Source organism: Hylobates moloch, unplaced genomic scaffold (assembly GCF_009828535.3).
Source record: "Hylobates moloch isolate HMO894 unplaced genomic scaffold, HMol_V3 SCAFFOLD_9, whole genome shotgun sequence".
Taxonomy (NCBI): Eukaryota; Metazoa; Chordata; class Mammalia; order Primates; family Hylobatidae; genus Hylobates; species Hylobates moloch.
In genome coordinates, this window is record NW_026652284.1 from 66,935,453 (window position 1) to 66,962,301 (window position 26,849).

Sequence of the window (26,849 nt, forward strand, 5' to 3'; positions counted from 1 at the left end):
TTATTGAAGTATAAATTGCATTTTATTTTTGTAAACTTGATAGCTGACATTCCTTTTCTATTTCAACTATAAAGTCACATATGGATTTTTAAGCATCTTTACTGCAGTGATTCTTGCTTTTTCTAGCTACAAGACAATAAACGTCAGTGTTTATGAGTGGTGATAAGATTCTGAATTCTATTCTGCTCTCATTGTTCCTGCTGTGAAATGATTGCCTATTTTAAAACCACCCAAATAGAGACTGATTGCTGTTATGAACAAAGAAGACTATTCATAGAAATAACCTTCCTTCTCAGTATTATGAGTAACAATGGTGATGAAAAGCCATATACTATAGTGTAAAAGTCAGTCTTGCAGCACACCCTAGTCACAGGCACTGAACATTTCACTCACTTGCTGCTTGTTCATCATTTAACCAGTTAACCTATCAGCCATTCGACTCTGTCTCCTTTTTCAGACATAGCTATTTGACATTTCCAGGCAAAACACATCTTCTTTTGCTTGCTATTCATTAGTGTCCATCAAAATATATTTTTATATTAAAAAATAAGGCTGGACTGAGATAAAGTGCCAGAAATAAGCTGTTTTTCTTGGTAATGGACAAATGGCATCAGTGGGACGGCACAGGGGTGAACCCTGTGTCTTTCAGAAGCTAAGTGTTTCATTTGACAAGATAATGAATTGTTTGCTTTTGGAGGTGTAGAGTGGGACCTATACAGTTTCAATTCCTTTATGTATATAATGGTGATGGCGTGATGATTAATATTATGTGTCAACTTGACTGAGCCACAACGTGCCCAGATATTTGGTCAAACATTATTCTGGGTGTGTCTTTGAGGATATTTTGGATGATATTAACATTTGAATCAGTAGACTGAGCAAAGCAGATTGGTTTCCCTAATGTGAGTAAACCTCATTCAGTCAGTTGGAAGCCTACATAGGGCAAAGAAGCTGGCTCTCCTGAGAGAAAGAGGGCACTCCTGCCTGATTGTTTAAGCTCGGACATTGGTCTTTTTCTGACTTCAGACTCAAACTGAAACATTGTTTCCTTTTGGGTCTCAAGTTTGCTGGCTTTTTGGACTGGAACTTATACCATTGGCTCTTCTGGTTCTCAGGCTTTCAGACTTGTACTGGAACTATATCATTGGCTTTCCTGGGTCTCTAGCTTACTGACTGCAGATCTTGGGACTCTCAGCTTCCATAATCGCATTAGTCAATTCCTTATAATAAATTTATTTCCCTATATATGTGTATATCCTGTTGGTTCTATTTCTATGGAGAACCCTAACTGATACAGATGGTAATCTCTATGTTTCTGCTCCTCTTGGTGTTCACTTCTGCCCATCTTCCAAACAGGGCAGAAACTAAGGGTGTAATCAATAATATCACACTGTACTTCTCACAAACAGACAGCAAAATCCACACTATGCATTCTCCCCAGTACCTATTGATCAGTCCAGACATAATAATTCCTATGCAGCTCAAGGCTTACTTGAGAAGATAAAGTAATTGCCCTTACAATAAGAAAACTTCTTTTAAATTTTCCAAATTTAAAAAATTGAGGTGACAGCTGGTCACTCACACAGCATCTATATTTAGTTCCTGCAATCAATCAAATACTTAACTTTTTTCTAGAGAAAGAGCTTTTTAAAACCTGACCTTGCCCAAGGTTAAAGATTCTGATATTTAACAACTGAAAATACAAAGGTGATCTTTTACTCATCAAAAGCATTGTGAAGTAATAATTTCAATAATTATTTTATCATTGATATTTTCTTATAATGTATAAAAACTCTGTCTCTAGGATTCTAGATATGGTAACTGTTGTTGCCCATGAGATCGGAACAGAAAGCTTTGGTCAGTTCTACATGGTATTGAACTTTAAGATTCCCATTAATTTTAGTCAAAGATGATACTGGAGCTTCTAATGCCCCTTTCAAGTTGTTCCTTCAGTGCAGCTGGTTTTCACCAAATCCTGAGAAAACATGTGAACAACCATCTAATAACAAATGAAGAACTTCAAGCTAACTTGGATCTACTCAGTTTGTTAATACTTCTCAAACCACCTTGCTATCTATATTGTAGCCAGAAAGACATTAAAAAGTGTTCTGACAAAATCATGTCCTTTGCAGCAACATGGATGGAGCTTGAGGCCATTATCCTAAGTGAACTAACACAGGTACAGAAAACCAGACACCACACGTTCTCACTTACAAATGGGAGCTAAACATTGAGCACACAAGGACACATTGAAGGAAACAATACACATCAGAGCCTACTTGAGGATGGACGGAGGGAGGAGGCTGAGGGTCAAAAAACTACCTATTATGTACTGTGCTTATTACCTGGCTGATGAAATAATAAGTACATCAAACCCTTGCAACATGAAATTTATCTATAGAATCAACCTGCATGTGTACCCATGAAACTAAAATCACACTTAAAAAAAGTCTTCTGGATTTAACATTTTTGCCATCTCAGGATAGTGATAGTGATGAAAAGCCCTGTTAGAAGAGAAGTAAGGAATTGAGAGCTTTACAGCCTCATGTTTTTTCCTCATTATCTTTGCAATATGCTGCTGATTATTCTTGCTTTTATCAAGAATTCTGAGCAGGAAGGAATGGGAAGACTTGGAGAGCCACTTGTGTCTTGCTCTCTCCTCCTGAAGAAGCTGTACAGTTTTGAAAATCTAGCAGTTCAAGCAAATCCAATATGTTTGGATCAATCAATTCATTTGTTAAATATTTGTTAAATATTTACATTTGCCAGACACTGATGTAGGTACTGGGGATACTAATCATGAACAAAAACAAGCATGGCCCCTGCCATCATGAAGCACACAATTTAGAGATTGAGACTGATGGATTTTTCAGGCAGATAATCATATAAAATGCATCAGCAATAAATGCTGTGAAAGAGATCTTATAATAGGGGCACATGGCCTAGTTAGGAATGTCAGGGAAAGACTTACAAAGGAAGTATTGGTCATACTGTTATCTGAAGAATGAATAGAAGTTAATTAGGTGATCAAGGGAGGAAAGAATAGAACAAGCAGAGGAAGCAGTATGTGCAAAAGCCTGTGACAGGAGGGAAGATGACAAATACAAGAGACTGAAATAGAACAGGTGTGACTGGAGCAGAGAGGTGGGAAAGTTGTGTGCTGGGAGAGGACAAAGTAAAAACAGGTGAGAGACAGACCAGGCAGGGCCTGAGAGGTCATGTCAAGAAGTTTTGTGTTTTTGAGCTATGCTGATTGACCCCTGGGTAATTGAAAGTTTTCCACTTCCACATTTCAGAAGAGTATAAGAAATACTAGGAATGAATATGGATTAAGAAGAATTTATCCCCCAAAATATTAATTATGGCTTCAACTTCAGTCCTTTGAAAATCTATCAATTGCCATGGGTTATTGTAAAAAATAAACATTAAAATTACTGCTAGAAAGGGAGATTAGTTTAGAAGGCTAGGACTGTATTGGTGTGAGGAAGGTAAAAGTTCTCTTTGGGAATTCAAATCTTTTGTAGTCTAATATTAGGAGAGCTGACCCTATTACTATAGGCAAATGAATTAACCTTTCAGTATCTTGGTTGCTTATCTGTTGAGTGAAGATAACGATGATCCACTAATAGGACTGAAAATCATTCTGTAAACAACAACAGTTATAGATAAAATACAAATAATTAGTTGTTCTGTTGTTAGATTACAGTCCTTACCTCAGAGTTTAAACATCTCTCTGCCAAAATAATATGTCGACTTTTATTTTTGTCAAATAACATTGTGTTTATGTGCACGTGTGTGTGTGTGTGCGTGTATGTAGTAGAGTGAGCTTGTGTTTATTTTCATATAGCCAAATTTGTGTTTATCGAAAGGCATTCTCTCTTTCTGATGCCAGTTGTTCATTCAGCAATTCCCTGGGTCCTAGATAATCGCGATGACTCCTACTGACAGCAGATGGTTTAACACAGTAGAGGCACTGCTGAGAGAGAAGGCAGGGTGGGGTGGAGTGGAGTGGGATGGACTAATAGGTACTTTTAACTTCTTTATAAGTGACAAGTCTTTTTGTCTATTAAATAAGAAGAATATGCTTTTATTGTTTCATAAACATATTGCAATTATATCAACTATAGTTAAGCCATTTAAACTGGATCAGCAGGTATGTAATACCACGCCAAGAAGAGGCAAAATGAAGGACCTCCTTGTTGGGATTTATTGCAGATTTACTGGTTCACATTTAAATTGTTATCTCTTTTGTAGTATTTCCAATAATCTTATGGGAAGTACTTATAAAGCTGTATTCCTTCAGTGGCATAAAGATGTTCCAGTTCTGTAATTATTCCTGGTTAGCGTGTCACACTTTCTTTAGTGGATGAAGGGAAATAATAATTAATCTTTTGAAACAATAAAATATTCACAGAATTGAAATGGCTATTTATTTGTGAGCTTGGAAAATTTTCATCATTTCTTTTTAAAATTCATGCCTAGTAAATATATAGGCTGTTTCCATGATACAATGACTCACACACGTAGCAGCATTATTTTTGTTGTGATTTGGCCTATAGCCAAATGGCTGCCTAGAGATACTGGTTAGTGGCCATGCCTGGTGAGTGAGGTATGATGAACTGGACAGAACCAACCTTTTAGTTCTGACACAGTTTTCTTCTGTTATGTGACTACTGAATTTTTCCTGCCCTTATATTCAGCTAAAGGGGAGATTGGATATTTGAGCTCTTTAGGGTAGGCTGAGCAATATCTCTAAAATGTGTTGTGTGTTTTATTAAATGCTCACCTGTTTGGACCTTCTTTCCCGGGGTCCATTTCCTTCTGCTCTGGCACTGTTCCAGTTGGTTCTGCTGCATTTTGAGGGTCAGGGTTTGTGGTCAGATCTCCAGAGGAATTTTTCTTGGAGAGTTTGCCTATGAAAAAAAAATTCACATAGATAGAAGAATGTACACCACTCTTGACCCAGCTATATTTGGCAACATGAGCTACAAAGATGCTGCTTGTTTTTTAGAATAGTCTTCTCAAGAACACCTCCTCTGGGACTTCTGCTAAACAAAGTAGGACTTTGTGCAGGAAGAATTAACTGGTAGACACCTTCAGGCCAATGAAAAAATAGTCATGTGCTATTTAATGACAGAGATATATTCTGAAAAATGCATTGTTAGGTGACTTAGTCATTGTGCAAACATCATAGAGTGTACTTATATCATACAAATCCTGATCTTATAGCCTACCACACATCAAGGCTATACGGTATACTCTATTGATCCTAGGCTACAAACCTGTGCAGCATGTTACTGTAATAAATACTGTAAGCCATTCTAACACAATGGTCAGTCTGTGTATGTAAACATAGAAAAGATACAGTTTGAAATATGTTGTTATAATCTTATGAGACTACCCTCTTTTATGCAGTCTTTGATTGACTAAAACATCTTTATGCAGCACATGATTGTAATTGAAGTTGGTGTATTATGTAATAAAGAGTTCATAAGATATATTTCTTTTTGATATTGACAAAGCTGAGAATAAGAATTTATTATTCAGAAGGCATTTCCAGTTTTGCTAAAGTATTCATAATTTTGGGCTGAAACTGATACATCATAAAATTCAGAAAAGTAAAATAGGAAAAAATGTGATTGACACTATTTAGCACTTGCATTCTACATTTTTATGAAATCAAATTTTTGTTTTTAGCTTGACCATCTTTAAGTTGTGAAATACTTTCTGAAGAAACGATATAAACTAATATGTACTAGCGTTATTTTCAGTACAGAAATTAATTTCTTCCCTTCAAGCCTACAAATACAATTTCTAATTAATATAGTTTAAATGTAATTTACCCAGAGAATAATCAACTTACTGGTAAATATTTGGATTATAGAGAAGATTTTAATGAAAGCAAATGACTTAAAAGAAAATATAGAAGCGGAAAAGAAAAATAAGAACGAATACAATTTAATAGTTATTCATTATCCACAGTTTCTAACTTATTTTTAATTGGATGTCTTGTGCTTAGGATATTAAAATGGAGGCCCAAATCATCATTTTATTTTCTTGTAATATATATAGTTTAAAGATATAAGCAAACCCAGTATTGAAAATTTGGATTTAAAAAAGTGATAAATCAGGGGATGATCACCATACCAGTCCTTTAATATGAACATTTCTAAGATCCATCTAAAAATCTTTCAAGGCACTAAACTTTTCAGGAACAAGTTTCAGGAATAAAGGAAATCATAAAATTGAATCACTCCTTAAAGTTTTTAAAAGTTTAAGACTAAGAAAGCTTAAATTCTCGGATTTCCCAAGACACTTTTATTCATTATGCATCTCCTATCTACTTTTATTTTGGAAATATAGTATTTTTGGCTAGAAGATAGAAAACACAGTACTAGCTATGGATTTGTTATGTTTAAATGGAAAAAAAAAACAATTCTCCAATTTACTTGGGATACAAAAGTCTCAATATGATCATATCCTTGAAGCCTGCGTGTAAAGATTATGTTTAGATGAAATATTGAAAGTTGTAGGATAGGGACCCTTCTGTACAGGCACATGTGGTACGCTAATGAGTTTATCAGTATCCAACAGATTTCAGAGTAAAAAAATTGCACTTTCAATATGTCATTTTGTACTAACAAGCTTTTGATAAAAATAAGAGAGAAGGATCTGTTTTCCTTATGTGTTTGGGTCAAGTCGTATTTCTCCATTTCTCTTTACCCAATCAAAACAAAAATCATATAGATCAGATCTCTGACAAATTTCCATTTTGTATTGCTGTCTGTGAAAGTGGCAGCCTAATCCTTTTTTGTATCCACAAACACTTGGGACAATGACTATATGATATTTAGAAGCAAAATTCTTAATTGCTGGCCATGGATGTCTAGGGCATTTTTTGTTTGAAATCCTTGAAGCCATATGTTGTATATACCTTATATTACATTGAGGGGATCTAGAGTTATCATGGGCTTCTCAGAAGAGTCCGGACCAAGAAAAATGTTATGGATCATTGTGTTCACATATGTTTCTAGGAGTACTTACCCTAAAAGAAAATTAGGATTGATAAAGAACATGAAATATGAGTAAAAATCAGAAAAAAAATCCTGAATGTAAAACAAATAGAATCTGTACTGTAAAACATTTCTTAAAGGCTTTTACTGGCTATGGGTTTTTATTTTTGTTTTTGTTTTGAGACATGGTCTCACTCTGTCACCCAGGCTGGAGTGCAGTGGCATGATCACAGCTCATTGCAGCCTTGAACTCCTGGGCTCAAGTGATTCTACCACTTCAGCCTCACGGATCGCTGGAACTACAGGCATGAGCCACCTCACCCAGTTAATTTTTGTGTTTTCTTGTTGAGATGGGGTTTTGCCATATTGTGCAGGCTGGTTTCAAACTCCTGGGCTCAAGCAATGTGCCTGTCAAAGTGCTGGGATTATTGGTGTGAGCCACTGTGCTTGGTGGGCTATTTCTTATAAAGCCACATGGATATAAGCTGCATCATATACCTCCTCCATCTCTCATTCAAGCTACAGCATATGTGTTGCATTTTCAGTATTAACTTTTCTGCTAGTACCAATTAAATGACCAACTGTTCTGCAATAGTTCTTTTTGTCCATTCCTAATAAGAGTTTTTGTTTATCACCATGACATTTGGATAAAATTAATTCTAGGTAGATCTTAGCAACTTACCAGATCTTCTCTAGCTATTACCAAGCCTTTCTAAATTGATACTGCCTCTATTTTGACAAGCCTGGGATATTTATAAATTAATTTCAGCCTAATTTGATTTGTGGATAAGCATTTAATTACAAAATAAATCCTCATTAATAGCTTATTGATGAAGATTAGAAACCAGTTATTTCCTATTCTTGGCTTCAAAGCAGAACAACAACTTAAAAAACCCATGAGGACTTAAAACAAAATAATGCCTGTCAACTATAGTTCAGTGTGGGTGTCTTTTTATCCATACAACATGTTATTTGTTTGTGGAAACAGATGGTCAGAGTGTTTGCATCATCCTCATCATGAAAGAGAAATCTAAAATACAAGGCAAATCTTGCTCTGGCATCTGGGTGAAGTGTTGTCAACTGCACATTGTGATTCTTCCCAGCTTCACACATGGACAGCAGGATTCCCGATTTCATAGCTGCCCGAATGAATAGTGTAAGTCTTTCAGCCAGTGGTGCTCTTTGCACATTGTATAGCAATTGCCAGAGCTCATCAGTACACTTGGTCAAATTCTGCCCTGGAATGTGTACCTGTGGCAGATAGTGAAATCTGGAATCAAAGTACTCTGACATGGTTGCCTTTATTGAATGTGCAAAAAAATAAGTAGAGTTTGCTCTCCACACACCAGGCTGATTCCATCCGGAGCCTGGCAGCGTCTCACACTGAGCCTGTGTAATATACTTCCAATCTCGTTGGCCCCTTGTAGCAGCACAACATGGAGACACGAGCAGGTGTGAAACATCTGCTTCTCTCTTCAGGTGAGGAAATAAGTGATGTGGAAATCCATTAACCTTCCACATTTTATCAGTGACATTACATAAATGCTGGACAGGAGGGATTCAAAGAAAGAACCTAATATGGGAATAAGGTTGTAAATTAAAAAGTTGGCTTGTTTTAGATGGATATGAAAAGCACAAGACTTGACAATGCCTTCACTGGTTAGAATCTTTGGTGTGGGGGATGGTACTACTTTGGTCAAATTTCCAGGTCTTAGGACATCAAAGACATGCGGGTTCTGTCTCAAAAATAAATCTTTTATTAGGAGCTACCACTACCTAAGTAACTGGATGTTAGATGCATTAATAAAGACTAAGTCTGGGTACTTCAATTAGATGCATAAATGATACTATTATTTTCCATCTAAATGAACATTTGGAGTTAAGGACTAACAGTTTTAAGAAGTATATGATTAATGATTATTTTCTGGCACCCGAGATCGTATTTTTGGCTCAGCTTGTGGCTAATTTCAGAATTGCTGGATTATCTAGTGTACTTAGAATAATTTTAACTATAATACTTTAATCACACTTGAAATTTTATTGTATGTTTGTAGATTGTCAAACAACATGGAGGAAGTTGACAACATTACAGCAGTGCACATAAAATGGAATCTGAAAGAGTGTTTTAAAATGGCATTCACAAGAACAGAAAAATGACATACTTTATATTAAAAACATGTAATCTTTAAAAAATCCAGAGAAGGACTCAGAAGGGATAAGAGTTCTGGAAACCATCTCATGTGAGAAATGGTTTGAGGAATTTAGGCTCTTTTAGTAAAGTATTTAAGATTAACTAGTGACCTAATAGTTATTTCAAATTCATAGAAAGGCTGTTACATAGAAAAGAAAATAGATTTATTTCATGTCGTCTAGAAGGCAGAAGAAAGACTTACCAATGAATTAACAAAACAAGCATGCAAAACCCTCAAACATTCTAGCAACTTGTCTAACCACAAAATGCAGTGCTTCGTGAGGTAGTGAAGGCTCTGTTGGCTGGTGGTACTCAGGAGCCTCCAGCCAATCTAAGCCTGTTTTAAGGGAGCCTGTGCTGAGAGAGGACAGGATCTTTGCATGGGGTCAAAGCTAAGGTGTCCTCTAGGCAGCCTTAAAGTCCTATAATGTCCTGAAGGAATCTTTGTATTTAGGAAGATTTTTGACTTCAGGATACATCATTACAAGTAAAGAAATATGCAAATCACCAAACGAAAAAGAACATGGATCCATCTAAGTTAGTTTTGTTACTGTGTCAGGATGGAGGAATCCAGTCCTCTCTCAATGTCATGCTAGTTTCAGGGACTTTTTTAAAACTGAGATTAATTCATCTAGAAAACACATTTTATATATAGGTATTAAGGAATGTGATGAGTTACCAGTGCTGGGTACTGAACAGAGACCTGTAATCCCTACATAACTAATTCTTTAGGTGACTCTGGATAAGTCTCTTTTCTATAACAGTTTCCTCATCCATAAAATGAAAAATACTTTTGTCCTGGGGATTTCTGTGAGGATTAGATAAAGACTCCATTTGAGAAAAATGCAATATAAACACAAAGTGTTCCATGAGCCAGACTGGAATAAATTGCTTAAAAAAAGAAAATATATATTAACTCTTTCAGGTCTTCATAGCACTGACGTATGTGGGGCATGATGCAAAAACTTCCATTTACTTAACAGAGCCCAGGAACCAGAAAACCATAATGCAATTTTCCATAAGTCAGCTACATTCTTTGGCAGAAAGAAGCCTAAAAGCTCAGAGTTTAATTGAATTATGCAAATATATTTAAATCATGCAAACTACAACATAAAAGGCCTTTTAAAGGAAAAAATCCATCCTATCCACATTAGTTAGGGTCTCTTAAATTTTTAGCTTATAAAACATGTAATGACAGTAATTTTATCAGTCAGAATCTGTTCTCTATTCAGTATTTAAAACAGGGTATGCTTTCTATGCCAAACTTCGCTCTTTTAAGCAAGGGAGCTTTCTGCTTTATTACATGCAGGCATGGTTACCCATCACACACATGCTGGGCACCTAATCTCAAGAGGGTGGCCTGTCCACGGCTGGCTGGCAACCTCAGTGGTGGTCTGAAGGGCTCTGCTCAATGGGAAAAATGGTTGTTATCTATGTCAGTCAGACTACTCCCTTTGGAATTTGGACTGAAAAATGAGTAAATGGAAATGAGAGCAGTCCAGAGCAGATATGCAGAGAAAACACAGCACTCATGAGAAATGAAGCCATATTCACTAAGGGAAAAGGAGAAAAAGTAATTAGCTCCTAGGCTGCCTCAGTCTGAAAGCCTCCCCTAAATGGCTTTTCAGCTCCCGTTATCCATAAGTTTTCTTACAATGAGCCCCTGCCACTGAAGGTGTCCTGATTATGTCTCTGTCTCTTGCCAAATCAGCACAATTAGGAATTTTCTTCATCATCTCAAACTAGAAAGCATGTAATATTTATCTTTTTTCTAGACTAAATTTTAAAAAATGTCACGCTAACTTCATTCATTTCTCAATTCTTTTGTTTATCATCCTATCAGGTATCATTTTAAAAGAATACTTCTGATTGTTGGCTACATAAGACTATTTGTATTTGGAGGAAGGAAATAAATATGCTTGAGTCTTTTTTAAAATTTCAGTTTTTATTTTAGATTCAGGGGATGCGTGTGTGTGTTTGTTACATGGGTATACTGCATGATGCTGAGGTTTGGGATGTGAATGATCCTGTCACACAGATAGTGAGCAGAGTACCCAACATTTAACTTTTCTTTTATTTTGTTATTATTTTATTTTTTATATCTCCTCTAAGGTGAAATAGTTAGTTTTCCAACTCTTCCCGCCTCCCCAGTAGCCTGCAGAGTCAATTGTTCCCATCTTTATGTCCATGAGTACCCAGTGTTTAGCTTCCACTTATAAGTGAGAACATGTGGTATTTGGCTTTCTATTTTGGCGTCAATTTGTTTAGGATAATGGCCTCCATCTTCATCCATATTGTTGCAAAGGACATGATTTCATTCTTTTTTATGGCTGTGTGGTATTCCATGGTATATATGTGCCACCTTTCCTTTATCCGACCCACTGTTGATGGGCACTTAGGTTGATTTCATGTCTTTGCTATTGTGAATAGCACAGTGATGAACATACAAGACTGCATGTGTCTTTTGGGTAGAACAATTTATTTTGTTTTGGATGTATACCCACTAATGGGATTGCTGGTGCAGAATGGTAGTTCTGTTTTAAGTTCTTTGAGAAATCTGCTTGAGTAGTTTTGATAAAAAGTTATATACATTTTTTAGGAGGATGTCTTTCTTCCCACCTTATCCTTTGGCTGGTGAATAGGACTGAAAGTTACAGGGAATGGACTACAGGACTAAAATTAACCATAGTAGTACGTCCTATGCATGTCAGTCAAACTGGTTGGTCGTACATGGCAAAGTCTTTACTAAATTTCAGTAGATGGCCTAGTTATTTTTCTTTTCCACATAGGACACATTAAATTGTATATGCTAATTGTTACTGCCAAGGACTGAAGGGTGGTTTCCTATTTAAACATCCACTACCTTTTCTGAAAAACTGGACTTTATTTTATATTTTAATTTATTTATGGTTTAAGAGACAGGGTTTCTTTCAGTCATGCAGGCTGGAGTGCAGTGGCATGACCATAGCTCACTGTAACCACAAACTCCTGGGCTCAAGTAATCTTCCCACCTCATTCTCCTGAGTAGCTGGAACTACAGGTGGGTGCTACTATGCTCAGCTAATTAAAAAAATGGGGGGATAGAGGTCAGGTCTCGCTATGTTGCCCAGGCTGGTCTCAAGAAATCCTCCTGTCTTGGGCTCCCTAAGCACTGGGATTACAGGCATGAGCCACCGTGCCTGGCCAGCTTTATTATTATTTTTAGAGTAGTTTTAGCTCCAGAGCAGTTTTTAGTTTTAGATTGCGCCCAAAGTGAGAGTTAGCTGAAATGCAGGCTATGTCAGTTTGGAGAGATGATAGGGACCTGGGCAAGGCTGGGGGCACCTCTGTAGATCTGGAATTGTGCTAGACTTGGAACCTAGGGGTCTTGGCCATGGAAAGCTATTTGGCAAGCAGTTCCAGAGAGGCCACCCTACTTGTAGTCTGTTTACAAAACAAAGACTGGGATGGAGATTATGAGTAAAGAGGAATGGAAAAGTAACAGGATCACTAAACGCATTGCCAGATTCAGAATTTTGTCTAGGGATTTCACTGTTTACAAATGCAGACAACATTACATATCCACCACGTGGTTGGTTAGAGGTCACAGAATGGTCTTGTGGACTAAATTTGATAAGAATTCAGTTATGTGTTCCCAGTGATTTAAGAAAGGGAATATTTAAACATTAAAAAAGTCAACATTTAAAAATTGAGATCTTTCAAATTAACATTTGTGTTTGTAGTTTGTCTTGACAAGGTGTAACACCTGGCAGAACTTGACCTTCATCCCCATGTGACAGTGACTAGCAGAGCTGAGTAGCCTCTGACCTCTTCAGACAGGGCATGAATGCTCCTCATTTATGCTACCTGGCTTATATCAGGGTTGGGATTTACCAACCTCAATGCTAAATGCTTTACATATATTAACTAATTTAATTCTCACTCACAACCCAACACTGATAACAGTGTTGTCCTTATTTTATACATGAGCAAAATGACACTCAAAGATGTTAAATGCCTCAACCAAAGAGCTAGAAAGTAGCAGAGTTGTGATTTGAATTCGGGGGTGTCAAATTCTCAAATGCTGTTTTTTTTGTTGTTGTTGTTGTTGTTTTAGTAGTGTATTGCCTTTACTATGAATTCAACATGATTGTAGGAAAACTCAATTTTATTTTTAAAATGGTTTTTTTTTTAAATGGCTTTTTTTTTTTTTGGAGACAGAGTCTTGCTCTGTTACCCAGGCTGGAGTGCAGTGGCGCAATCTTGGCTCACTGCAAGCTCCGCCTCCCAGGTTCACGCCATTCTCCTGCCTCAGCCTCCCGAGTAGCTGGGACTACAGGCACCCGCCACCACGTCTGGCTAATTTTTTGTATTTTTAGTAGAGATGGGGTTTCACCATGTTAGCCAGGAGAAAAATGGTTGTATTTTATATTTCAAGTTGGAATTCTTTTAAAACTGTATGTATTATAGTTTTCCATTGCTGCTGTAATCTATCACCATGAACTTAATGGCTTAAGGCAACACAGTCAGTTGTCTTACAGTTCTGAAAGTCAGAAGTCTAAAACGTGTCTGACAGGCTATGTTCCTCCTGAAAGCTCCAGGAGAGAATCTTTCCTTGTCTTTTCCAGCTTCTAGAGGTCACAGCACTCCTTGGGTTCTGGTCCCTTCCTCCACCTCCAGAGAGCATCAATCCACCTCTGCTTTCATTGTCCCATCTCTTGCCTTTGACTCTCCTGCTTCAACTCTTACAAGGACCCCTTGATTACATTGGGGTTACCTGAATAATCTGGGATAATCTTCCTATTGCAAGATCCTTAGTAACGTTAGCAATTTTCTTCAATGTAAGCTAACCAATTAATAGATTTTAGAGATTATGGTGTGGACAGCTTTGGATAGCCATTAATTGGCTTACCACACCATACTAGCAATGGGAACTCAACTTTGACCCATTTCTACACAAATAAGTTCACTTAAAAGTACCGTAAACCACTAGGTAAATTACTTACATATCCTCTACTGGTACCAAGACATTTATTTAAAGAAGCATTTAACGTAATATAAATGAAATAGATGCCTAAGGAAGATGATTATAATCAAAAGAGGACCTTAGTAAGTTATCTTTATTTGAATCCAAAATATGTTGCATTCTTCATTTCCATGGCAGATATAAATTAAACCATGTTCTGCAGAAGATAAGAGTTCTATAATCAGAAATCAACATCTGCAGATTTATGACATTGCACCTGCATGTTTTGAAGTGAACACAAAAATACCAAGCACATATCAGAGGCTATCTTTAAACACTAATAATTTTGCTTTTTCAAGACAAAATATCTTAAATATAACTGTTATTCCTATTAAAGTCTTTGGAGACATGCTAAGTCTGCAGATTTAAATGAAACTACTTTTTCCTTCAACTCAAATAGCTCTTCTGTTAAATGAAACTTCCACAAAAGAGTTTTTATTACCGCTATGAAAAATTTAAGCTTACAAATACACTTTGAGAAAAGTATGACAAAGATAAGAATAAACTTGTCTTTTCAAAGGTGTAATCCTTGGTTTTATGCCAATTAAGATTGTATTTTTCTGTGCAAAGAACTGTAGATTTAAACCATTGCTATTACAAAGTAACTCAGAAAACAAGAATTGTAGTTTGAATTATCAGAATGTTTCTCTCTTCCTCGGTACTTCCATTTGTTAATCACATTTTGGTGTATGCATTCAAGATTGTTTTATAGTCTACAAAAGGGTCTTCTCCTTTTAAACAAATTTGAAGATTGAATAATGGTCTTCAATTACTGATAAAAATAAGGCAAGACCACATTTTTTACAATGTCCTCTTGGTTTATGATTCTTGCTATTTATGGAAGTTTTATATATGTGAGTTTGGATCAGATAGAGTTTTAGGATTATTAAGTGTTTTCCTCTTTCAGTGACACATTATCCTAAATATTTAAAATCAGATAATCTAGCAGTTGAACAGTCTAGCTTTAGTCATCAGTTAGGAAGTATTACATTGCATTCACACTGAAAAATGTATTGTAGAACACTTATTTTTCTTCACCCTTTCTCCTTGGATAAGTCAATGCTGATTTTCTATTTGGAAGATACTGTTTTCCTATCTTTGTGGCAGAGATAAAAGTACAGAAGAAAGATAGTGGCAAAAACACCTGGTCTGTGTAAGAACAAGTATCCTCTACATTCTAATCTGCAGAGTGAAAAAACAGAGGTGTTCTTCAAAATAAGTAAACAAACTCAAGAAAACTAAAGTGAATTTTCTTCCCCTTTTTAAACAAATTTTATTCTTGTAACTAGGTAGAGAGTAGATTGCAAAAAGTATAAATATAAATTAATTTAGGAAAAAAATCAACATCTTTATAATATTATCCTCCCAAGTGGACACATATTTTCCTCCAGTTATTTAAGTTTATTCTACATATGTCTGTAAAATTCAGTTATTTTCTTCATATAGGTTCTTTCCTTTTCTCCTAAATAGAAACAAGTAAGTATGAGAGTGGGGCCATTTGTTCAGAGCAGTCCTTTTTTTAAATTTTTCTTTATTACACAACAGGTTTAATGTAGCATTTCCAAATTAAAGTAAGATGGTACTGGAATTTGGACTTATTTAAAAATTAAAAATGTAAAAAACCTTTTAGGTTGAGGAGTACATGTGCAGGTTTATTATATGGGTAAATTTTGTGTCACGGGGGTTTGGTATCCAGATTATTTCATCATCAAGGGTGAATTTTGTGTCACGGGGGTTTGGTATACAGATTATTTCATCATCAAGGGAATACGCATGATACCCTATAGGTAGTTTTTCTATCCTCACCCTCCTCCCATCCTCCACCCTCAAGTAGATCCTCGTGTCTGTTGTTCCCATCTTTATATGTGTACTCAATGTTTAGCTCCCACAAGTGAGAACATGCCGTGTTTGGTTTTCTGTTCCTGTGTTAGTTTGCTTGGGATAATGGCCTCAGTACTTTCATTGTGGGGATATTCCTTGACAGCAGTTTCTGTATTTAAAACATATTCTTGTGATTTGTTTTTAAATTTATAATCTTGTAACTTTTGTGCATTTCTTATTTTTGTTCCTTAAAGATGAGACATTTGGGCTAGTAAAAGCTCAATTGTGCCTCAGTTCAAATATTTGTTTTAGTGCAAATAGGAAGTCATTAACAATCATCATACACAGACTTTGTCTAACAGATGAAAAGCAAAACATTTGTGCTAGTTTTATGGCAATAATTTTATTTTTATTATTTAACAAAACATATTCTGTTCTAGTGATTTCCCTTTCATTTCTGTATTTTTTTGGTTAGGGGGTAGTGTTCCTACTGGGGAGAAGTAGGAGAGAAGGTCTAGAAAGGGCGTCTGGGAATAGATCACATTAAATTCTACAAAGTCAGGTGGAGGAATTTAGATTTTGTCCTGCAGGCAATATGCAAGCACTTAAGCTTATTGAGCAAATGTTGAGATCAAAGTGGTGGTTAATGGAAAATAATCTGCTAACAGTGTTTGGGCTGGGTAACAAGGGGAGAGATGAGTGAAATAGAGTTCTAAACAAAAGCAACCACTTAGCCTGGGGGTACTGCAGACATGAGCTACTAATAAGGGCCCGAGCCAGGATGGTATTGCTGAGATTGGAAAGAAAGGAAGTGGGCCGGGCGCGGTGGCTCACGCCTGTAATCCCAGCACTTTGGGAGGCCAAGGCAGGAGGATCACGAGGTCAGGAGATCGAGACCATCCTGGCTAACACAGTGAAACCCCGTCTCTACTAAAAATACAAAAAATTAGCCAGGCGTGGTGGCGGGCGCCTGTAGTCCCAGCTACCTGGGAGCCTGGGGCAGGAGAATGGCGTGAACCCAGGAGGCGGAGCTTGCGGTGAGCCGAGATTGCGTCACTGCACTCCAGCCTGGGCGACAGAGCGAGAGACTCTGTCTCAAAAAAAAAAAAAAAAAAAAGGAAGCGGGTTTCAGGGTCCTTATGAAGGGAGATTTGGTGACTAATTTACTTTACAGGACATCCTAGTTAAAGGAATAAAACCTGAGTAAGGTTTTGAGCTTGGGAGGCTGAAAGAATGATAGTACCAGGGGTAGAAGTAAATCAGGAGAGGGAGCGTATTTGTAGCAGAGGATAAGGAATTTAGTTTTAGACAGGCTTTCTTTGTGATGCAGTAGAATATACCATCGTGTACATCTAGTGGTGAGTTGAAAAATATTGACAGTCTTAAAAAAGAAATTGACCTGATACGGATTTAGAATCATCCCTGTAGAATCGAGTGTGGTAGCCTTAGGAGTAAATGAACCTTATAATGGAGAGAGTTTAGCAGGAGGGAGCAGAGGTGTGAGTGCTAAACCTTTAAATGTGTTCAATCCACATTCATGTTAATGTCTTTATATTGCTTATCAATGTCTGAAATTGCATCGTTCACAATGTGCTTACTTATCTATGATGTGTTTTTTTAGACTACAAGCTCTGCGTAACCTCAGACTCTGCCCATGTTGCTCATTACTGCACCTCCAGCCCATGGAACAGTGCCTGGCACATGTCAGGTGATGAAAATGCATCTATTGCATGGACAAATGAGTTACTGAATGAGGATATAAAGTTTTTGAAATATTCAGATCTTCAGATAACCTCAGTGTGAGCCTAGATAATTCAACTAGTCAAGGACAAATATTTCATCAGACAGCACATTTCAGATAAATATGTATTTCACTTTTTAGTTTTTTGTTATTGTTTTTTTTTCAGGCTGCATTCTGACCTTGTATGTTGGTGTGTGGCTCTTCAGACGTGACTGGAGTTGACTTGGTTTTGAGAGATTTATCTTCATCTTTGTTTTCTTCCTTTGAGAAAAAACATAGAGATTGTATGTGATGAATTTACATAAAAATGAAGTTGAATGTAAAATGTAACACCATTTTCCACTTAATTGTCAATCGGATTATTAAAATTGACTGTTTATGATGTACTAAAAATTATTCTTGCATTTAAAATGGGCATTCTTGGCCTACTATTGAATAATCAACCTCAGCCTCGACAGCTTGTTAGTCACAGGAGCCCTCTGGTTTTCTCAGTGTGGATTCTGTGTTTCTCTTGTTCACATTCCTTCAATTCTGGTCTTTACTTGCCATAGGCCTAGCATTGGTCTAGGTCTTTAGTGGTAGAACTTAAAATAGTGGAGAGAAGGCAGTTTGGTCCCATTCACACAAAGCTCCCTTTCTTCTCTCCATGATTTCATGTGCTTCTACCTCATCATTTGTCTGATCATCTAAGCTTTCCTTTGAAATGCCGTTATGTCCCACTAGACATGGCCAATGTGTGCCTCAGGATGTTCCTACAAGGGCAGAGTGAAACAAGATATGAGGTTAGAACATAAAGATTGACTCCCAATCTATGCACAGTCTAGAAGGAGAAACAAACACACAAAAATGTTAAGTGCAAGAAAATGTAGGTGACGAATCAATGTCTGTAGAGGATTAGGATGGGGCATAAACAGGAAGTGGTCAATTCTATTGGAGTAGAAGGGAAAGAAAGGAAACTATTCCAAAGAAAGTAACTCTTGACTTTATAAAGATAAGATTTTTGTTTTCCACGTGGAGAGGACTTAGAAAACATTCCACGTAGATGATGCAGGTTTAGCAAAAGCCAAAGGCGTGACTGTACATAGGTGGGGAGAGACTACAGTAGGAGTGGTTGAATGGGACAAAGGGTGAGTAGATGAGGCTTGAGAGTAGGCAGGGACCAGAAGGACACTGAGAGTCTTGTGTGCCTGCTATGGAGTTTTGACATTATTTATAAGCCTTGTGTGTCATAGAAGCATTTTAAACTAAAAAATAAATTAATTCTTTTGTAGTTACTTCTGTGAACCAGTTTACAAAGGCCAAAGCATTAAAAAATAAATAAATAAATTAATTAATTAATTGGCTGATTTTCACTTAAGCCTCACAATAACCGTATACATTAGGCAAGGCAGCTATTATTATTAATATTATTATATTATTGAATATGAAATTGAGTGGCTAGTTTATATGAACATAGCTAGAAAGCTATAAGTCCAGGACTATTTATAAACAGTGAAAAAGCCTTCTGACTTCAATCAAGTCCTTTTGCATCATTATGATGTTATTCATAAACATTTCTATCATAGTCTTTATGTGTATACAAATGTAGATTTATGTGAACAGTGTCTTCTTCTGGGATAAGAGAGAGTTTGGATTAGACTGATTTGCAGTTCTTAAATTATTGTTTATTGATAGGTGAGAATTACCCATGACATTTTGGTGTGTAAATGCGCTCTTTAAATGACTCTTTAAAAAACACAACATACATTGATATATTTATTCCTAGATAGTTGCCTATAAGACTCTAATCATTTATTCATAGTTCAGAGGCTTATTGTTTAAATGCCATTTTGAAAGGTCAAATTCCGTGAAAGAAAACAGGACTTTAACTTTCTGTCATTTTTAACATTTAGCATATTTGAAATTGGAGATAAACTATTTTTTCCCACACCCACATGTTCTTGGAAAGAACAGATGCAAATAATTGCCCAAATATGACTTTTAAGATATAATGTGGCTGAGCGCAGTGGCTCACGCGTGTAATCCCAACACTTTGTGAGGACGAGGTGGGCGGAACACCTGAGGCCGAGAGTTTGAGACCAGCCTGGCCAACATGGTGAAACCCCGTCTCTACAGAAAATACAAAAAAATGAGCTGGGTTTGGTGGCATGTGCCTGTAATCCCAGCTACTCGGGAGGCTGAGGCAGGAGAATCTGTTGAATCCAGGACACAGAGGTTGCAGTGAGTCAAGATTGCACCACTGCACTCCAGCCTGGGCGACAGAGTGAGACTGTCTCAAAAAAAAAAAAAAAAAAAATCTAATGTGATGCCAGTAGACTTCGTGATTGATATCCACAAATTATGGCTGTTGGAATGGCATGGGATATACCTAAGGGGTGCTCTACCTGTGCCTAATCTAAGTACTTCTCCAATATTCGTGTTTTGAAAGGAATGACAACTCTTTAAGAAGTTTCTCTTCTTTTTTCGCCTTCTCTCTAACTTCCCTTTATCCTGCAGGCAAAGTATCTTAAAGAGTTGACTCAACTAATATCCCTCCTGTTTTGAGCAGTATAGCCTAGTGATTTAGCTCTCAGGTGCTGAATTCAGATAGGACTTGGTTCCAATCCAGGCTCTGCCGTTTGCTAGCTATGTGTAAGGAGCAAATTGTAATAGGACCTGTGACTGTTGTGAGGATTAAATACAGTAGCCCTAGAAAAGGGCTTAGCACCTTGCTTGGCACATAGTAATTGCTGTTAGCTACAGTGTTCTCCAAGAGAATAATATATTAGCTATTAGCTATTCTTATATGCTCCCTTGGAAAATAATCATAAATAGGCAAGGGTTAAAGATGAATGTAGTGACTTTCCCAGAGCAAAGCACAGCAAGACTAGCTGAAGGGAAGTACCAGCTCAATATTTGTGACATTGTATGAGTTCTTAAACATATAAATAACTTTTAGTGTGGGATTATTTATTTTGACATAAGAATTAGAAAGAAGTCAAGGGCACTCTCACGAAGTAATACTAACACAATCCTCCTCATCTCCTCTCTACTGCAAAGCAGTCAACATTAATCAGAAAAGGAAGGCAGGTTTTCCACGGCCAATGTTAAATAATCTCAGGTTGTCTATCCTCTAGGCTCATTTAAACCCGAACCACTGGACCATGCTCCCCTAGTCCCTGAGGAGCACTCCTGCTTGTACTTGTCATCTCTCATCCAGCTGTTTCAGACAGGAAAGTAACTACTGCTCTAAAAATCTTCTGTAGCTCTTTTAGATAATTCTAGTGAGTAATTCATGAAAATTATTCTCTAGATAGTTCTAAGTAAATATTGCTCTAGTAATGATCACTTTTGACTTAAACCTGTCACAGAAACACAAATTCTTATTAATAATAATAATGGCCACTTGTAAAGTACCTACCATGTGCTTTATATATTACTGTCTCTAGTTCTCATAACAAAGCAGAAATTATCATATACATTTTGCAGATAAATATATTTAGAACTTGTGAAAAGACTTGTTTAAAGTTCCTCCATCTTGGCAGTATTAAAATTTTGTAGTGTATAATTCTAAGTTGTGGAGGGCTGTCCTGTAGTGATAGGATGTTGAGCAGCATCTGCAGACTTTACCCACTGGATGCCAGTAACATCCCCACCCTGGAGCTATGACAACTGAAAATGTCCCCAGATTTGCCAAATGTCCCTTGAGTGGTAAAATCGCTCTCAATTGAGAGCCAATAGGTTTCCTATTGCTCTAGAGAATTTATTGTTAACATGTGGTTTATGAAGACCAGGATACTTCATGTTCTTTGTTGAAACTCAGTCAAGTAACCAATTTAATATTTGAGAAATGATTTCATTTTGGATGATGGTAGAAGCAAAAATCAGCAATGAGAAGTCTTACTTGGCTTTTCCAAATCCTAGTATAGTCTCCTAAACATTTATTATTCTTTTTATGAACAAATATGTACAGAATATATGAATTAATGAAGATAAGCCCGACACAGTACATGTACCAGATGGTGCCAGGTAAAACTACTGAACAATCATATATCGTAGCAGTGATTAAATGCTATTACCAGATAAGAAATGATGAAAATCAAGGCTTGCATAGGAATGTAGAGGACATACCTGTGCTGTGGTTTGCTGAGACTGATTACTTGGATGAGAGCCTTCTTCATTCCGATGAGAACTTTGTTCATTCTCATTGTTCTCTCCTATAGGCTTCACCTTGTTGACTTTTGTCAGTGATTTAAGCATCTTCTCTGAGGTGGTTCTGAAAACCCTCTGTATTTATGACTGTGCCTGAAGGTAAAGAAATGTACTTTGTTTTCCTTTTCTTTAGTACACAAGCCAATTAGTTGTTTAATCAGGATTTTGTTCTGGTTAATTCCTACAGGCAACTCCTTAGCTAGTCAGGGCTTTGGCTTAAAAGCAGCAAATTACTTCAGCTTGGGTGATTTGCATCCTGTTTATGAACTTTAGGGAGTCAAAATGATCTCGTGAATAATTTAGAAGTAGAGGATTAAACACAGCTTCATATTTGATTTGAATGGTTTAAATGTGATCACACAACACATTGGTTTCTTTCTTTTTTTTTCTTCTAATTACCCACCTACTTATCTTTATCTATCTAACTTTATGCAAAGTAATATGGAAATGATTAAAAAAATAAAACATCCATGAAGGCTTGTGATTTGAAACAACTCATTCACTCCTCAAAATCCCCTTCTCTGGTGCTGCAATGTTAGGCCACTATTTTTAAGCTTTCTTTTTCTGTTCTTCTGGTGGTTGATTTCCACATGGCTAAACAAAAAAAAAATCTGCTTATTCTACTCTGCCTGTGTGTGTGTGTGTGTGTGTGTGTGTGTGTGTGTAAATTTTGACCCCAAACCTGTGTGAGGCATAGGTACAAGACTAAGATTTGTTAAAGAGAACTTTTTTCCCCCTCTACCCAGAGCCCAGACAAAGTTGATGTTCTGTGCTGTTGGATGAGATTTTTAGTGCACCAAAAATGCATGTTTTTTTTTTAAAGGGGTTCTGTTTTTGTTTTTGTTTTTAATGAGAGTGCTTATCTTCTGCAGTTTCAAATGAAAACAAAAGCCTTTATGCAAAAAACAAGGCACACACCCACACCCAGGGCAGCCTAAGTCAACCCATCAAATACTTCTTGCCCTCTGTATTTTTGCAATCTGGAAATTTCCTTGAGATACTAGTTATGTATTTTAAGATAGGTTTATTACAGTTAATACAGAAAAAATTTGCCTTTAAGTATTTATGAAGAAAGCATTTTAATTTAGATTTCATATTACCAAAATTGCAGTTCCCTTATGGATTTTTAAAATAAATTAGAAGTTTTAATTTTAGATTCAACCATTTTATCAAAAATAAACTTACCTAATAAATAACATAATTGAATACATGATTTGACTTATATGGCCTGGAAACACAAAGCTATTTATTTTTGTTAAAAAATGGTAGGGGGTGTTTTGGTTCCATTATTGCTTCAGAAATAATTCTGAATAGATTATAGAATATGTATAGGGCCATTTTAGGAACTTTTCAGATAATCCTGTAATCCTATAATTGATTACATTTTGAAGTTCGGATATAAGCATAGAAGCTAAGCCAAAAGAAGGGAAGGTGTTAACAGCCAGCCTGTGACTAATTTTTTCCCTTCCTAAGACCTGCAGAGGTAAAAATGACCTCACCAGACTTTCTTATAAATCTCATAGTATTTATCAGTGCAAAGATACCAGGGAGTCCCTATTTATGAAATTTTTTTAGCAGGACATTTCTGGTCTGTCTAGATTGCTTATTGTAAATAAGCCTGGAATTTAGCAGGCTGGCTGGAGAATGGAGAGAGAGGTGCTATGTAAGCTCTGTAAGAGAATGTGGAACGAAGATGTCCCCAAACCAAACTGCCTTCCTTTTGTGAGAAACGTTTTTGCAGACAATGCTCAAAAATTACTTGTAAATGCAAAACCAAAATGTGCCTACTGCAGGAGAAAATGGTCTGTTTTGTTTGGATGCTGTGTCTGACGATTTGGGGTTTTTCCCAAAATGAATGTTTTGTTTACTCCTGATGGCAGCTTGTAGCCAATGAATCATTAATAAAGTTTGGTGCTATGTAAGATCTGTGATTCTGGGTAGTCTGTTTTGACAATTCAACCCTTTAGATTTATCACAGGTCAGAATAAATGGGATAGAGGTATTATTAAATAATTCAAGCACCTTTAAAATGATTTAAAATACCTCCAACAACCTATTTTTGACAATAGAGTGGCATTAACATGGGCTTTAAAATTATAAATGACTACTTTTATTTTGTCTAGATCAGAGGTCTCAAAGTTTGGAAAATGGACAACTAGAAAGAATTCTGGAATGAAGGACATGAATTTTGGATCATTCTTTTTCACTTTAGTAGCTCTGTGAACTAAGGTAAATCTCTTGCCTTAACCTGGAAATAACTAGGTTGGGAAAAAATAATGTTTGTTTTCTTCTGATTTTAAATTCTGTGATTTGTGGTCTTCTGCAGAGGAGCTATTCTAATCAGCAAGAAGATAAGGGAAGAAGGAGGGTTGCTTATTCTGGGTGAAATGGCTTACTAGAATTTCACCAATAACAATTTATTTATTTTTTTTGTACCAAGTTGCCATATTGCTAAGGTAGTGTATGACAATGGGAATAAAAACAATTTTTCTTCAATATAACTGACTGTTTGTCTAACTGAAGCCCCTCAGCCACTCCTCCTTCTCTATGGCATAAATGTATAAACTCCTTACCAGGACATTCCCGGCCTTGTATCATTGACCTTTGCCTAACTCCGGTTTAATCTGTAACCCTGACCTCTCTTTTGGCTCTTGCCATAATCAATAATTTAAAATAGCTTGAACTCCTCTCCTTTTTCTTGCCTGTACCCATGTCTTTGCTCATGTGTACTGTTCCCCTGCCTGCAACGCTGTTCCACTTCTTGTCTATCTAGCTTAAGCTTGGTGTTTCCTTCTCCTACCTGTCCTCTCTTCTACCATGGACAGCTATACCTATAATCCTGTCTTTTTGTTGCAATTGTATCTATGCCATACGGAGATCTCTACCTTATCACTTCTCATTTTACAGTCATGTCCAGGTCTATTTTCTCTATTAGAGCATAAGCTCCTGCAGGCAGAGACTATGCTTTGGCCACCTTCAGATTCCTGTGCCCAGCTCAGTGCTTGACATATTCTAGGTACTCCATGAATGTTTGTTGAATAAATAACAGGAAGAAGATGGTATAGACCATGTCTTAGTTCTAGATTAACAGTGAAGAGATTCTCTGTGGTAGATGCAGTATGTAAGAAGAAGTGGAAAAAATCTCCCTGGACGAATGCAAATGTTATAGCCGCATTGTTTTTTATTAGTAGCCATTGCTGGCTGAAGTTGGGATAGGCTGAGAGAAGCATGCATAAAATAATGGTATGTTTTACAACAAATGGTGTCTTAGATACCACAGATGGTATACAAATGACACATAGGAATATAGCATATAAAATACAAATTAGATGGTAATAAAGCTATGCTAAAATAAAAAGATTATCATCATTAGCAAACAGTTCCATATTCTTGTTGTGACTAGTAATTTTATTTTCAGCAGAGCATCAGCCATCATATAGACATTGTTTTAATCTTATTGATTTTTAAGTTTTATGTTAAATTTTCAAATAAGTTTTAGCTTTATGGTTCTATAAAAATTATAAGCAAATGAAGATTATATCTAGTTTCAGGTTTGAACATATTTAAGTATTATTCTTATGAATTATTCAGATAGGATCTGTAATAAAGTTTTCACTTAATAGGAGTCAGGTTTGGGAAATGCTATCTTTCTTTGAGGGAATCTTTAATGATGGAATTTCAGACATTCCCACTGGGGGATGTCTGCAAAATTTTGAAGGAGGAGGACTTTCTTCTGGTAATTCTCAAATCACAGTCTCCTCTGCTTCTGGACGGGGTCATGGGTTGAAAACTTGTTTTTTTCTGGCAAATTATTGGAAACAAATTAAGGTTATAAAACCAACTAAGGTTATATTTTCCCCATATCTACTAGAAAGAAACATTTAGGCAATTTTCCAAGATCTTTCTGAATTAAGTTCAAGTAGTCTGAATATTATTTCAATAAGGGAAGAGCAACCACTGAGTATAAAGGGATTAGCTGGTTTACAGTAGATAACCTAAAACAGTAATTGAAGGGAAACTCCCAGAAGTCTTCCCCCATCTCAGGTTAGGGGCTGTGTATTTTTAGGAGAAGATAATAACCTGGTAACAAACCTGAACACTGACCAAGTCCTGAAAAATTAACTACGCTGAATATACTTAATAAGGCAGGAAAACAGGTGAGTAAATTATGAGCATTTTTTAAAAAATATAAGACTTTAGAGAAAAAAGTTACTAGCAATGTCTGGTTACCTGTGAACAAGGTTTAGGCGCTCGTCTGCAAAATGGAAGCTGGAATAACAAGCTAGATTACACAGGCCAATGAATAAGATGACAGATAAAAATTACCTGCTGTAAGTTAAATTCTCAATAAATATTTGCCAAATTGAATAAAACAAATTGTGTTTTCTGAAGCAGTAAAATTTAAAATACTCTGTATATTAAAGCATATAATTCTATTGAGCAGTGAACATTTGTGTTCTTAGTGTGTGTCAGGTGCTCAGCTAGCTGCTGTGGGATATGCAGAGATGACCAAAATATGGCATCTGCCTGCGCACACTCACCTTTTGAGATGGAAAGATGGAAGGTTTATAGACAATCACAAGACACTTTCCATAATGGCAGTGTGTGAGCCATGCCACCTAAGCAGAGAAGAGCAGGTGACCAAGTCTGCCTTTGTGTGAATGGGCTGTAAAATGGGGAGTAAAGCTCCGTGGAGGAGCTAATGCTCACGACAGGTTTTGAAAGATCAGAGATATTCCAGGCAGATGTTGAAAGGTCCAGACATCAGAAACAGCATCCAGTGAATTAAGGTATTACAATAGTCAGCAGTTTATGTGAGCAGCACAGTGCCCTTAATATAATAGATACATAACAAAGACTTGTTAAACTACTGTTGAATATTAACAA

At 36.5% G+C, this 26,849-nt stretch overlaps 1 protein-coding gene across 1 annotated transcript in view; it reads right to left on the reverse strand.

The window, feature by feature from the left end:
* The window catches only part of CNGB3 (cyclic nucleotide gated channel subunit beta 3), a 154,715-nt gene extending 132,705 nt beyond the window's left edge, over nucleotides 1-22,010 (reverse strand). Inside the window, exons 1-3 of the mRNA XM_032759995.2 lie at nucleotides 21,882-22,010; nucleotides 17,951-18,032; nucleotides 4,787-4,913 (exon numbers count right to left, since the gene is read on the reverse strand). Of these exons, the coding sequence (XP_032615886.1) occupies nucleotides 4,787-4,913; nucleotides 17,951-18,032; nucleotides 21,882-22,010 (338 nt within the window). The remainder of the gene's footprint in view (nucleotides 1-4,786; nucleotides 4,914-17,950; nucleotides 18,033-21,881) is intronic.
* Between the last annotated feature and the right edge of the window lie 4,839 nt (nucleotides 22,011-26,849).